We start from the raw sequence: 15,226 nt of genomic DNA, 5'->3' as shown, positions 1-15,226 counted from the left end.
TGACCTCATCCTGTCATTTTGCTCCTCGACACCCTCGGCACAGCGTATTCAACATTCCAGCTGGCAACGCATCCAGGGTTTGAGACCTGCCTCCTGCTTTATTTCTATATATCAGCTACAAAATTACATCCCAGATCAATGCTGAGTCTTCCCACTTGAAGCCACCTCTCGCTGGCCGGCCTCATCTCTGATGTTACTACCATCACCAGTTGCAGTTACTCAGCTTTGCTCTCACCCTGCAAGAGCCAGGAGAAGCACCTGTTGGCACTTCCAATGCAGCTTTCCTCAGCCAGAGAAGGACTCCCACGGTGACACAAAGAGTGCCAAGACGGCCCTTGGTGTCGGGGGCTGTCCCTGCACATGGACCCTCACAGCCCCACTCTAATGTCCCCAGTCATTTTATGGGCAGGTCTGCCCATCTTCATCTGTCCTTGAGGCTACAGGGAAAGCTCCAGGCATTCAGAGTTTTTGGTCATTATTTGCTTTGCTGGCATTTTGTGAACTCTTAAGACATAGGCATATCTAAGTGACAGAGGAGCACATCCCAAAGCCATGCAGGCTAAAACAGTGTCATGCAGACTTGAAAAACATCACATTTTTTGACTGGAGTGATGTGAACTGGTGCTTGGGAGTGACTAACAAGTACATAGATAGTGAGCAGAGTGGCGACATCCCATGGAATGCTCCATGGGACAACTGCAGGTGCACTAAATTATATTTCACTTTTTCCATGTGTTTTTTTTTTCTTTTGTTCATTTAACAATTGCTTCTGGTCCAGGTATGGTTTGGGTCTGTGGGACAGACTCAAAGCATTATGAAATCACTGGGACCCTTTCCCTCGATGCAGATAGGCTCTGGGATGGCCACTTGAGAACCAACACATTGCTCAGCTGCTCCTGCCCATGTACACCACAGAAGGAGACTGATGGGCTGCAGCCAAAGGAAAAAGTGCCTCCAGGTTCCTGCATGCAGAAGATATCAGCTTTGATTGCCTGCAGAAGCGTGCTGCTCTTCCAAAGCATCTCCCTCGAGCAACACCTATGCCAAAAGTGAGGATGCAAATTCAAATGTATTGAAGCAAACCAGAGTTTATTTAGCATTTATTGCCCGTTCTGTTGTCATATGTGGCTTCTTCTGTCTCCATTTTCCTCTGGTAAACATAGACCTTTAATTTTTTTTTAATTTTTTTTAATAAAATATATAAAACATTGTGCATTGCTATCCATAGGAAAACTGTAGTTTAACAACAAAAAAAGAATAAGGCACATTTCTGTGCAGCATCTTCAAATATATATATATATATATTTAAAACAAAACAAAAAGAAAACCCTTTTCAACCTCTTTGAGGTTGTTAACTTCTCACCAGTCACTGACACATCTCTTATATTACCATAACTTCACTGTTGGAGGTGGGTTGGGTTGTGTTTGACAGGGGCCAGCAGGGAGAACAGACTCAAAAAAATAATAGGATTTTATCCCTGAGGTGTCAGTAAAAAAAAAAAAAAAAAAATAATGTTCCCATTGAAAAGGACGATGACAAGACAGCCATAAATAACTGAATACACTATGGCAAAGATCCAAGCACCGAGATGATTTCACGATGGAAGAATCACCCTCCCCCCCCTCATCCCCCAGTTCTTAACAAGTCATATTTGCCGTGGGGTTTTAATTAGGTTAATCTCATGGCTTCTGAAGTCACAAGACAATCAGTCAGGATGCACCTCCCCCTCCCTTCCCAAATCATCTTTCCAGATTTGTTGGTTTGTTCACAATTCTCCCACAGTCCTCAGGAAAGGGAAACCAAAAAATCCTAAATGAACACCAAAACCTGGATGACTTCTCTCCCAGCCAAGAGAGGAGCACTCGTACCACAGTGAGCCAAATTCCACATCTCGCATGGGAGAATTGTTATCTTCCTGTCTGCTACTAAGAAATGAAGTTGGCAACCACCTCTGCTGTAAGCAGAAAGTGTCCGTGAAGAGGGGTGATAGCAATATGTCAGGGAGAAGGAGACGGGGAAAGCTTTATTGCTGTCCATCCACTCTGCTCCACACCTGAAAGGAAAAGGGGAGACACCCGCGTAATATTCCTTCCCTCCCTCTCCTCTATCACGTGTGGAGGAGCCCCAGGGTCAGGGCAGGACGGCTGGACTCCCCATCGCTTAGTAGTAACGGTTGAGGCTCCTGGTCCCTGGGATGTCCGGCTGGCCGTTCATCCAGATCTCCCGGATGATGCGCTCCCGCTCCTCCAGCCGCTGAGCTCGCTCCAGCTCCTCCGCCGAAGTGAAGACGTTCATGTTCAAAGTCCTCTCGAACCTGCGGTGCCTGCGGGCTGAGAGGTCTGAAGTGGTGTCCGAATCGTCATCGCTGTCGCTGCTGTCGCTGTCGCTCTCCCGCTCCCGAGGAGGTTTTTTCGCGGAGGAGCGTTTGCAGTCAGTTCGGCAGGACACCCGTAGCACCAGGGCCAGCAGGGTCAGGACGAGTCCAATGCACACTCCGGAGACAAAATACAGAGCAGCCCGCTCGGGGTTTTCTGAAAGGGGAAAGGAGATTAACTTTTTAGCAGGGCCTGTTGCAATAGGCTGAGGACAGGCTGAGAGAGCTGGGGCTGTTCAGCCTGGAGAAGAGAAGGCTCCAGGGAGACCTTAAAGTAGCCTTCCAGTACTCTTCCAGGGACTCTTGATCAGGGAGAGTAATGATAGGACAAGGGGTAACGGTTTCAAACTGAAAGAGGGGAGATTTAGATTGGATATTAGGAAGAAATTCTTTACTGTGAGGGTGGTGAGACACTGGAACAGGTTGCCCAGGGAAGCTGCTGATGCCCCATCCCTGGAGGTGTTCAAGGCCAGGCTGGATGGGGCTTTGAGCAGCCTGGTCTAGTGGGAGGTGTCCTTGCCCATGGCAGGGGGGTTGGAACTGGATGAGCTTTAAGGTCCCTTCCAACCTGAACCATTCTATAATTCTATGATTCTACGATAGGACAAGCGGTAATGGCATTAAACTAAAAGAAGGAAGATTCAGACTAGATATAAGGAAGAAATTTTTTACAATGAGGGTGGTCAGACCCTGGCCCAAGTTGCCCAGAGAGGTGGTAGATGCCCCATCCCTGGAAATATTCAAGGTCAGGTCGGACAGGGCTCTGAGTGACCTGATCTAGTTGAAGCTGTCCCTGCTCATTGCAGGGGGATTGGACTAGATGACCTTTAAAGGTCCCTTCCAACCCAAACTGTCCTACGATTCTGTGATTCTATGAAATGACTGATGAGAACAACCCTTAAAAGAACAAAACACACACAGTTCCTCCATGCACAGTCTCTGGAGGGACAGAGTTTCCAATGGTTGCTTTGCTTCCATGCCCTCCTTCTCCTCCATCCCCCAGGGAAATCAGGAAGGGGAATTTAGATTTGCTGCCAAGGCATTTGCCCACATGCAGAATGTGGGTTTGCTGCAGTCGTGTCTTGGAGTTGTCTGGAAGGGGAAGGAGCAGCCCGCAGAATTAAATGCTAATTCCAGTGGCTGCGCGAGCGGGGTTGACACCAGGGTGCTGCACACCCAGCAGCAGCTGAGTGCTTCTCTCTGTCACGTCCACTACCATCATACGAGGAGTAAAGATGATTACAAAGTTGTATATGTTCTCTGCGCTGTGGCCCAGCTGAAATGGGAAGCCTTGCAGCATGGAAAAAATGCGTATTATTTATTCATAGGTTTCATTTACTTATCTAAGGCAAGTGTGCTGGCTTTCCGCCCAGACCACCAAAATGTATACCTGCGCTACACAAGCGTAGCTGGAGTCAGTGCACTAACAGGATGAATCCTGCACAGCCACATTTCAGAGGTGATATAACAAGGCTCCAAAGGATCCACAATGCCTTTTAAACTAGGTCATCTTGTTTATTTACTACTTTTTTTTTTTTTGATTCATGGGACTACTTAGAAGCATAATTATGATAAACTTTACTACTGCAATTCCCCTGGGCTGAATCATTTCGGTTTATAGGTATGGTGAATGGGTGAAGGTGAACCGAGAAGTGCCAAGGCCAGCTCTACTCCGCTGTGTCTGTTGGGAGTCATGAGTTCAAGGACGGAGTCAGTTCCTCAGATGAGTCTTATTCCCTTGAACTCAGTGACTGAGCTCTAACAGTTCCCACCAGCTGAGAGCCTGACATTCACCCCCAAAAGATCTCTGTAACTAAAAGGCTCCGCTCTACCTTCACTTCCCCACGCTGTGCTTTTAGAAAGTGCCCTCTCCAGCTGATTTCCTCAAAGCAAACTTTGCTGAAGACAAACTGGAAACCATTCGGAGATATTCAAAACTCAACACAACAAGACCCTGCTCTAACTTCAAAGCTGGTTCTAAATTTGAAGTTAGCCATGTCCTGGGTAGGGGGTTGGACCAAGTGACCTCTGGAGGCCCCTTCCAGCCTGCATTATTCTCTGATTCTGTGGTTAGAGCCCTCTGACTCATACGTGGGTCAAGGCAACCCGTGGTTCAACGTCTGGAGATGCTCATGGAACAGTTACAGGGACGAAATGCCTTTATGCTCTTCACTTTTCTCCTACCAAATTACTCTCACAGGTGACTGACAAGCCAAGGTGGAGGAAGATGTCATGATAGTCTGAAACATGAGACTGTTGCTATTGGCTGGTATGGATGGCATGGGCAAAAAATGGACTGAAAAGAGACTACAAAAAAAAAAAAAAGAGGAGAAAACTGCACCAGATATATACAACAAGTCCAAAAAACAGAAAGAGGAGAGAAATGCAGCAGTAGTAGTGAAACCAAAGCTTTAAGCTAAGATATTTTGGCAAGAATGAGACAGCAAAAATCCAAAGGTAAAAGAGAAGATACCAGAGCAGGCGTGAAGGATGTGCCAATGGCTCTTGGCGCAGTATGGCCAAGTGAAATCCTGGCTCCAATGAAGTTAGTGGCAACTCTAAACTCAAGGGGCAGAACGTGAATTAAAACTGCATCCCTGCTTCTGCAGTAGCAAAGCTGCTGCCCACCTGGTACTGTGTGAACAGTAAAGAAGTGTCCCAAATTCCAGAGATTTGAAAACCCCAGGAAAAGTAGAGTCACAACCTGATAGTGCTTTTACCTCCATGTGCAGTGTTAGTCAGGACAGTGATTGCAAAGTTTTGTTTGCAAGTAGTCCTAAGGAGGACACCCAGAGCGTGGGAGCATGAGAGGAACAAATGAGCGGGACAGATCTGTTTGTCCTGGAAGACGCTTGGTCCAGCCTGTCTCCGCTCTGCCTGGCTGACAGGATGCCAGGCACACTTTCCCGACCACCGCGTTCCTGCACACACATGGGCTTGATTTGGTTGCATTAGTTCCACTGCTCACTCTTTTAAAGCAACTCAAAAAAAAAAACCCCTTAGATTGGAGCCTGAGATGCAGATACATGCAGTTTCTCTTCCCCCTTTTTTGTCCATGTCCTGCTTTTCCTTTCTCCTCCGCGCTCCTTTTTCCATGCTACCGTATCCATGAGCAAGCTGCGCCTCGATTACTACTTAAGCAACGATTTTTCATCCCCTGTTCGTGCTTGTACGTATAGCCCTTCATGCAGTACGATGGCTGTAATTGAATCTTTGGGCTCCAGTGGCATTTATGAGCTCCTACAGCTACTCTGTCAACATCGGAGACACTGTCTGGACTTCCTCACTGAGCTGTAACCCTACGTTCAACTGCAGTCTTGGCATTTATCATACGGACAATCCACTCGCACACCAACATCTCTCTTTTTTCACGGCAGAAAGAGCAACTTGAGCTAAAAACCACGGACTCTGCTTTTTCTCAGTTGAAGTAGCCAAGTCAGCAATAGCCTAGATTTGAGGGTTTGACAGTTGATTAGTGACTTTGAGAGCCTTCCCCCATTGCATGTTGGACTTGCAAGACTAAAAAGGGGCATCCTCGTCAGCGAATGGATGCCCAGCATCTTCCAAAAAGTCAAAGGTGACTCGGATTCATCATTCCAACACTGAAACTCCTCAAAACCCTCATTATATTGGAAAAAAAGAAACCTCTTTAGAAGCGTACGGACATCAGTAGGAGGAGTTAACATAATTTTGATATGCATTCGTGTGTGTCTGCGAACTCTGTTATGCCCTTTTAACACGTGTATTTTGACCAGTGTAGCTTTTTCTTCCACTGCTGTGGATGACAGCTCAGAGATGTGTTTTTCTCCTAACCTTCTAGCAGGATCCAGTTGCTGTCAGTCTCTTTAGCTGGGGTTACCTTTCCCCTTCCTGGTATTTCTCTTTCTGGACTGAAAGCATTGATGAAAATGTCACTGATCCAAGCCTGAATTTAATCCATGCAGACAAAAGCTATATGCTCTTTATAACCCTCTATACAAAACCCACCATGTTCTACGCACTCAAACTGGCCAAAAATTAGAAACACATTTTATTTTGTTTTTCCAACCAAACCAGCAGCAATTACGGAGCCTGTTTCCTGAGGGCTAACAATCTGCTGGGAGCATCAGCCCAGACTGCCATTAATTCCCCAGGAAATGCCCCAGGCCAAGGTTGTTATTGCTATTATAATAAATTGTTTCAATAAATAAAAACCAATCTAGGCATTAACGCTGCTGGCTTCCTGTGATGGCTTCATGCATTCAGAAACCCCAGTGGGGAGGAAAATTTCAGCGGGCCCCAGTAAAAGGTTCAGCATTAAGCATGGCCAGACAAACAGTAGGACTAATATCTTCCAGGGAATTTACAGTTAGCCCCACAGGCTGCCGAAATCCCCTGGTAGAACAGAGGAAGCTCTCCAGGAGCCCCTTATTAATAAGGCTCAGGCCAAGCACTCTAAAAGTTGGAATGATCTCCCCCGGGTTGTTTTTTGGAAGCCCCTTGTTAATAACTTGGCAGCAAAGCTTTGCTTGTGGAAGAAGAATAAAACAGGGATTTGTGGAGGTTTCCCTCCAAGTACTTCAGCCTGAATCCAACGACAACACTGGAATAAGCCCCCTGCCCAAAGGGAGGCACTGGAAGTGCTCTGATACAATTTGAACATTTAATATTTATCCACCCACGAGGGATGGTTCTGGTCTTGCTGGTAGACTGTGACTGCAAAGACAGCTCCAGCTCTCACTGAGACTGGTGAAGTCTTTCCAAACACTCAGACAGGTTTTGGTCCGTGGCAAATGACAGATCTGAGGTTTTCAGGCAGAGATTGCATATAATTAAAAACCTCATTCTATAAAGAAAACCAGCTTTAAAATTAAGGGCATCCCTGAGCCTTCTGCAGGACTGAAGCCTAAATAATGTTTATTTGCTTGATCAGATGAAAAATTCACTCCTCGTTGACATTGTTCACTCCCCCTATTTCTGAAGAATTGTTATTTTCAAGGTTCTGGAACCTGGGATAAGAGTAACACCTCTCTGGCTTTGATACTCCTAACCATGAAATAGCTGCAAACAGATTTGATGGTGAAAACCAACACTCCTGCAAAGAGGCTTTGCTTCCTGCTGTGCTGTGATTTTTCACTCCTCAATAGGAACGTTCCCAACTTTTATATGGGAACGTCAGTCAAAAAGATGGTGGAATGGAGCGCAGAGGCTTTCGCTAATATCGGCACTTCTCCCCTCTGCGCACTGCAAGACTCTGCATGTGCCAACAGTGCGAGTGACCAAGCCGGCAGTCTCTTCATTTGCAGCTGCACCCCCAAAACCTGCCATTTTGTGCAGAAAATGTGAACACCACTGAGCTCAGAGGGGACACCAGTGATTTGTGGATGCTCTCCCCAGACTAAGAGACATTCCATTGCCAGGAGGCGGGAATAGTAGAGTGGATCGTCCTTTCAAGCCCACAATTTACCCATGAAATACCAAGTGCCCGTAGCTTCTTTTTTCTGTAGTGGGTCTGAAAAAAACATCTCTATATGTTGGTCCCACTGATTTACAATTTTTTCTTGCAAAGTTCTCTTTTGAGCCAACTCATCAGCACAGGGAAACCCTGAATACAGCACTTTCAGTCTGCAGAGTTTACCCGAGGGACGTTTTTAGTGTTATGGAACAGAGCAGTTCTTCAGCTAACGTTTCCCTCCGGCACCGAGGCTGTGGTCAGGAGTGGTGGGAAGATGTGTGAACCAGAACCAGCCCTCCCTGGCCGCCCCATACCCTGCCTCTCCTGAGCCACTATAATGGCTCTTCTATGGACATCAACAGCTGCTGTGGCTTAAGCCGCCTTCAGGGTCCCAAACTCAGGCGAGCGCAAAAAATTTCCAACTGTTCTGCTGCTCAAAATCTGCAATATAAAGGGGGATGGCTTTGCAGTGCTCTAGTTTTGTGCAGATGATTTTTGTGCCCTGTGAGACAGCTTGTCTTTGAACTCATAAGCTAAAACCTCTCCATATTCGTGTCTAATGAAGTAAATCATGCCAAATCCATCCTCTCCGCTAAAAGCAGAGGGATAAATTACATGCAGCAGATAAAGATGGTTTAGGGCATCTGCTATTTCAATCCATGGGACAGCCATCAATTATTTTTAAAAATAATGAATTGAACATATATATCATTGAGACTAAAACCCATCTAACAGCCATGGTTATGTGCACTGGAAAACATGAGCAACAAGCTCCGGAACTGATCACTGGAAACCAAAGTTGTGAGGTCTGAGTTTTACTTATTTGACATCCAGTGGACGGTGAACACATCACAAGGAGACCACAACATGAGAGGGCAAGAAAATACCGTCCTTATTTATTATTTGTGCTACAGTAAAATCTAGAGGCTCCTGCCAAGACTGACACCTTGTGAAGGGGATGAATCAAGGCCTTGTGCCCTACGAAATGAATGCAGGGTCAAAGAGTTCTGCTGTGGTAAATGCAGGCAAAGTCCATGGGGACTCTGGGCATCAGCAGCAGCCCGAAGTCCTAGCCCCAACTGTCCCTGACCATAAATCCTAAAACCTTCTGCTGCCCATTACTGTTCAGATGGGAAAAATAATATTAACAGTATTTTATTTTAAAGTAAGGTTAGGAATGCAGGCATTTTCACGTCAAAAAATGGCAGCTGTAGGTAAGAGGGGTGGGATGTGTGATAGACAGAAGAGTCCTTTAAAGTTTGCTTTTTCTAATCTTTCCTTAAAGAAGGCCACGCAAGAAAAAATATATCTTACTCAGCTATCGTCTGTGAAGAACACTACTAATCCCACTTAAGATGCCTGCTTATTAAAGGTGCCCTGAAAAGATTGATCCTGATGCCACCATTGAACATTTAGAAGGGCAGAACTTTGGAGTCACCATTCATGGTCCTTTTAGAAGGACCCTCCACTAAATATGCAGAAACAGTAATCTACTCAGTGGCTCCACAATGCAAAGCCCATGCTAGTTGTTTCAAATCCAAATACTTGTTTGAAGAAGCATGGTGGGCTCTCAGCAAGAGCAAGAGCATGGCACCAAGAACGCGTTAGTATTTAATGAATTAGCAAGACTGAATGGCACACTGACGTGAAAATCTAGCTTACAAATATTGGTGTTTTAGTTATTGAGACCTCAATGCTACAGAATAGTATAATTGCACTACAGTGGTTTTAGCAGACTGGCCGCAGTATGCAGAATTATTAACAGCATGTAGTAAAAGAGCAATGCATTAATATTACTGGAAAGGTAATACTGCTTGGCAATAAGCACTGCAAGGTAGTAAGCATAAAAACTTTTCATTAAACAAATGGAGAACACCCTGCAATCTCATAAGAAAAAGTGGCCACAAAGAGCACGTCCTGCCTCAGGAGGCTAGTTACACTGAAATCGGGGCCCTCCTTCTGGGGAGAGCAGCAGGGATTGGCCTAAAATATGATGAATTAGTGCATCTGATGCTCTTCAGCCAATGCTCCTCCTTATTTTGGGGTTAGTTCCTCCAACTCTGTAGGCAACCCCTACTGCTGACACGGTACCTCATGCAGTTTTGGGATGGGAAACATTTGCACTATATCACCTGTCTCTACCGTAGTTTTTGCTGTCAATGGTATTGACCCCAAGCACTCAGTAGGGCACACAATCTTTACTTCCACTTTTAAAGTGAATCTTCTTAGAAGACTGCTCCCCTGGTACTTGAAAGATACACGTGGGTGAAAGATAAACCGTGATCCAAGGAAATCTTACTCTAAACTAGATTTAAATATACAATTAAGCAGACTCTCAAGTTACTTCATCTTCACACTTCTACTGAAGATAAGCCAAATTCTCTTACGCAGGGTAATGATCTGAGTGCTGCTTGTTTTCCAAATTACAGGACAACAAGCTTGCCTCCCTAATGAGCCAGGCTTTGATCTCCAGGAAAACGGAGCATTAGGAATAATACCACATGTAAGATTACATTGTATTTAACTTCAGATGAGAGCAAATCCAGGGGAAAGCAGAGCACAATAATCCCTGTTATATACTGTCTGCTAGAGCTGCCCTGGTCAGGTCTTTCAAGGGAGAATTTGCTGAGAGACGAATGAAAAATACAAACAGTTCAAAGAGGCAGATTTAACCCTAGGTGTCTGTGAAATGTAGGCTCTCTTGAGGGTCTACAAAGAGCTTTTGAGAGCCCAGAGGGATGGCAGCCGTAAGACCTACCTGTGACAAAGGCATACGCTGCTAGGATGTTGCTGAGCAGTGCCATCTCCGTGCTAACGCCCACGGGCTCCATGCTGCTGTTGGGTGCCGGCGGTTGTGTCTCATCCACGGGAAGCAGGAAGGGGGTGTTGTCTAGAGGGTAGAAGGTGGCCGATCTCCCTTTCTTCTTCTCTGCTTTGAAACAGAAAGGGAATGAGGAACGAGGCACGTGCCCCAGCCCTACCCTGCCCTATCCCCACCAGCTCAGCATCTGCGTTCGGAAATCTGGAGCTGTTCAACAGATAGACAGAAATACAAATTTGCCCCTTTTCGGGGGGCAACTAAACCTTCTCAGACAGCTTCAGCTGAGAACATACCCTGTCTGCATCCAGGCAGCATCTTCTCTCCCCCGTCTCCTGCCCTTTCATGTCACCACTTAGACACACCCACCTACGCTACAGCAAATATATAATCAGGTTTCTTTTCTCTTATGTAAATCAAAGGAGCCTTTATCAACAGTAGGTTCAGCTAAGCTTGTAATAAGGACTGGAAAACACAGGCAGAGCCGGCAGAGCGGCAACCCTCTGCCGGTGTCTCGCTGTAGCGATCCGTTCACACCTGGCAAACAGACGTGCTTTCTCTCCAGCCTTCTCGGGGAAGGGCGGACCTGAGTTTATGACTTCCTTCACAAGCCTGCTCGTATTGTGTTTCACCCAGACACCATTTCCCCTTTGGAGAGGTGAGTGAACATGGGTTAATGATTTGATTTTATTTGTTGAAGACTGGAGCTAAGGGGGCAGCTAATTCCAGGAGGCTCAAAGAGACCCTTTCAGACCTTATCAGCTGGCTGCTGAGTGCCCCCTGCACCTTGATCTGCAGGCAGACTAGTCACAAAACCCTAAGTGTTTTAAACACACAAAAAAGTCGGTGCACAGCATCCAGCTCCATCATCCGTGTGATGGTTTAACTGTAGCCGTTACAAGTTTTTCAGGCCCCTTTCCCTGGGTGCCTGGGTCTGTCCAAAAGCACGCAGCGCACCGTAAAATCACAGACTTCCACCTGGCTCCTGCTTATCTGCAGGTATTAAATCCGATAATGCCATCAGTGCCGTGCAAGCAAAAGCACTCTGACAGCAGCCACAACACGAGACAGTCCGTGTTCCCTGGCTGCCTGATCTGTCTCCTTTCCCCGCAAACCCAGCGGCGTGAAGCACATTCGGTGCCAGGAAGTGGTAACAGAAATTGAGGGGTGTCAAAAAGAACCGGTAATACTGGATGGAGAGGGACTGGGCGCATGAACGTGCGTGCAGTGATGCCAACTCCTAATCTGCCTGGGAGGAGAAACGGCGGGGATGGATGTCCAGGCGTCGCTGTAAGGGATCAGCCCCAAGGAACGCGGGCACAGTTGTATCCCTGCCACGGAATAGCTGCATGGCCTTGGGAAAACCACAGGTTACAAGCTACCGAGGTGTTAATGACTGGCCCTGAAGCAAAGGTTTCAAACAACACGCCTGCCTGAGTGACAGATCCAAAAGGGAAAAATATCCCAAGAACTTCTTGCTTTAGGAGAATGGAGATCACTGAAGATCAGTTGTACAGAGACACTGGGGCACAGAGGGACCAGGGCACGTTCAGCAGGAAATCAAAAGCAAAGCTTTGGAAAATCTTCCAATTCCAATCCAGGCACCAGAAACACCAATGTGCCCTCTAATCTTTCCTTTTTTCTCCCTGTCCGGTAAATCGATATCTGTACAAGTGGTTGGATTTTTCTCTACCACTGTTCCTTCAAAGAAATCCATGGAATCAGGATAAATTTTTCATTTCTCCTGAAGATGTCCTGGATACTTCAGAGCATCTCAAGTAGCACTATGCGTCTAAACTGAGGCAACTGAATCCTGCTATTAGTTGCCAGATCCTAGAGTGTCATTCAGCTCTCCCCATGGCAGACACTTGAAGCTTGATGTATTTACTTATACACAGTATGAGTATTTACTTGATGTATTTACTTGATGTATTTACTCATACACAGACATCTAAGACACCCCAGGGTCAGGAGGACATCCACACAGACATAGCAGGTATGAGAAGGGATGTAGGGGAAACTCTTACCCTTCTAGGGAAACATCTAGAAGCCAGGTGAACATCCCAGGCCATCTCAAATGACACATTTATATGGGGGTAACGGAATCCTGCCTGAGACGTCTGCATGCTGAGTCTGGCTCTGAACTAGTTAATTTGAAATCCCTTTACAATCAATGAAAAGGAGGGGCACCACCAGGATATAATCTCATATATATTTCATAACCTTATATCTCATCGTAAAGAGGACTGCTGGTTTAGGCGGCTCCAGCTTCCTGCTAGGTCTTTGAGAGCTTTCTACGACTCTCCATTAAAGTCCAGTCAATGAGGGTGGATTGCAGCTGCTCCGAGCCTGTAGGATATGAAACTGGGGCCTCTGCACCACGCTCTCTCACGTGTCCCGTTCCGGGTTAGTGACAAACCATCCGCCCCACACTGTCGATACTTTCATGCCATCTCATAAAGCCTGAGGTTTAAATTATACTTGCAGTGGGGGCTTCCATGGGCATGTGCCAGATCGGACAGGAAAGGCTGAGAAGGACACCACTTCTGTTGGGTATGCGGCATCCCTTGTAAACCACGCTGTGCAATAAGGGTGTATTTAGGAGACAGAGGAAGGCATAACTCCTCTCATGTGAGATGCAAGAAGAATATTTTTTATTTTTTTTTTTACATCTGATTTGTCCAAAGAACAGATGCAATCCAACAAGTTTTCAAATGAATGCTCATCTACATACGCTATACTCCAGCAAAGAGTCCCACAAAACCACAGAACTGGTTTTGTCATCGGCAGGACTGTACAAGCACAGACAGGGAACCCAGAAAATGACTGGGGTTATGCAGGAGGCAAAAAACAAACAAACACAATTTCACAAGGGCCATGTGTTGCTACGCCGCGCGGTTCCCTGGGCTGCCATTCATTCCAGGATCACACTAAAAGATATCCCCTTTCCTCCTTGCTAACTTTGAAGTCCTTGTCTATGCCTAATCAGCTCACCTACTACTTGTTTTCCCTTCCCCACCCTTTCTCAGCTGTTCCCAGTCACTCGAGTTGTTTCCCTGTGACTTTATATCAAACTTGAGGAAAATTATTTCAGCTAGCAGTAAATTCGCCCAACAGCACAATTCAAGCATTGGAGAGGTTATTCATGATACCAGGCTGACTTTAGCAAATAGTTTCAATGAAAGAAATGAAATGGGAAAGGAGATTACAGAAATGTCCAAATATTTCCTTTTGCTATTTTCAAAATGTTCTTTTAGCTCTTAATTTCAAAATGACATCTGTGTTTGAAAAATGGTGCGCATTTCAAAAATGAATGAATAAACAACAGGAAAACTAAGCAAAAGGTGCCATTTGTAGAAGTGAAACGTTTAGATGAATGGAGTTCAGGATTTTTTTTCCTGCTTAAAAGAATCACCAGGATCACAAAATTTATTTCAGGCTGACTCAAAATTATCTTCCTTCACAGTTTTTCAGCAAGGCCTCCAAACTGACAAATACATTATTGCTGACTCTTACTTACCTGTGGATTGATTACCCAGGCTGTGGATTAACTTTGCCAGGAGTGTAGAAAGAGACAACACCCACCATGCCCATACCCACCCTAGAGCTGAATCTCTTGGAGCGCAGGGTGGGAATTTCAGGAGTAAGGTCATACACCGTCTCCTGCACGTTGGGAAACACAGAGGCCACCGACTAACCCAATACGTGCTCACCTGCGCTTTTCCTTTATTCATGCACCATCCTTTCCTCCTACTCACCTGTCCCTATAGATAGCTAAGATTTGACTTCATTCTTCTCTCTTGACTTTGCATTTTACAAAAATAGCATCATATTTCAAAGCTCGGTTGAAAACTTCTCTGTCCCCTGTGAGGCAGATCTACTGTCTCTGCCCTGGTTTTTTCTTTGCCGCTGCATTAGACGGGTCTGCATCTAAACTAAGAAAAAGTATTATTTCTGGGATAAGTTTTGACACACGTGGCCGTGACTGCTAGTTCAAGAAACCTGGTGTGAGTTTCATAGTTCACTTTGGTCTGTCTTTGGTCATGCCTTGAAGCTTCTCTTTCTGACTGTGACATGGATGGGGTTTGGGAACAATACAGAAACCCAGATAAGGGAAGACAGAAGGGAACGGTTACCACAACACAGTTAGGTTTGGGCCAAAATCGCAATAGTCATAGCTACCTGGCAGAGCACGTCCTATGTTGGAAGGAGAGACATCAGAAAGGAACACACCGTCCTCTATAACATTGGGATCAAACACTCTTGGCTGCAGTGGAAAATGTGGCTTCTGAAATCCTTGGTAATTGGTTGGTCTTGGCTGGGTTTCATGCAGAAGCTTCTTGGGAACTGAGGGAGAGGAGCAAGAAGAGCACAGTTGTTAAGAGTCAGTTATTTCAGCTGGTCAGAATGAGAATTATCACATTATACTATGGGCTCAGCTGGTACTTAATTATACCATGTGCAGACCAAACAGACACTCATTTACCACGATGATGAATGCTCTCCGAATACCAGCGCAGAGACATGCAATGAGAGAACGCTGGAAACTATAAAGTGATTAAGATATTGTTTATTTACAAGTAAGCTTCAAGACTAGAC

At 45.7% G+C, this 15,226-nt stretch overlaps 1 protein-coding gene across 7 annotated transcripts in view; it reads right to left on the bottom strand.

Moving 5' to 3' along the window:
- Positions 1-551: 551 nt before the first annotated feature.
- The window catches only part of EVA1A (eva-1 homolog A, regulator of programmed cell death), a 216,797-nt gene continuing 202,122 nt past the window's right edge, over positions 552-15,226 (bottom strand). For 4 of the 7 annotated variants that reach the window (XM_074582001.1, XM_074582002.1, XM_074582004.1 and 1 more), the window contains 3 exons: positions 14,810-14,974; positions 10,568-10,738; positions 552-2,532 (listed from right to left, as the gene is read on the bottom strand). In XM_074582001.1, the coding sequence (XP_074438102.1) occupies positions 2,162-2,532; positions 10,568-10,738; positions 14,810-14,974 (707 nt within the window). In that variant the 3' untranslated portion in view covers positions 552-2,161. Of the gene's footprint in view, positions 2,533-10,567; positions 10,742-14,809; positions 14,975-15,226 lie in introns of all 7 variants that reach the window. The other 3 variants (XM_074582008.1, XM_074582006.1, XM_074582007.1) reach the window with 1 other exon arrangement.

This window comes from Larus michahellis, chromosome 3, assembly GCF_964199755.1.
Source record: "Larus michahellis chromosome 3, bLarMic1.1, whole genome shotgun sequence".
Taxonomy (NCBI): domain Eukaryota; kingdom Metazoa; phylum Chordata; class Aves; order Charadriiformes; family Laridae; genus Larus; species Larus michahellis.
This window is presented reverse-complemented; position numbering and strand designations above follow the sequence as displayed.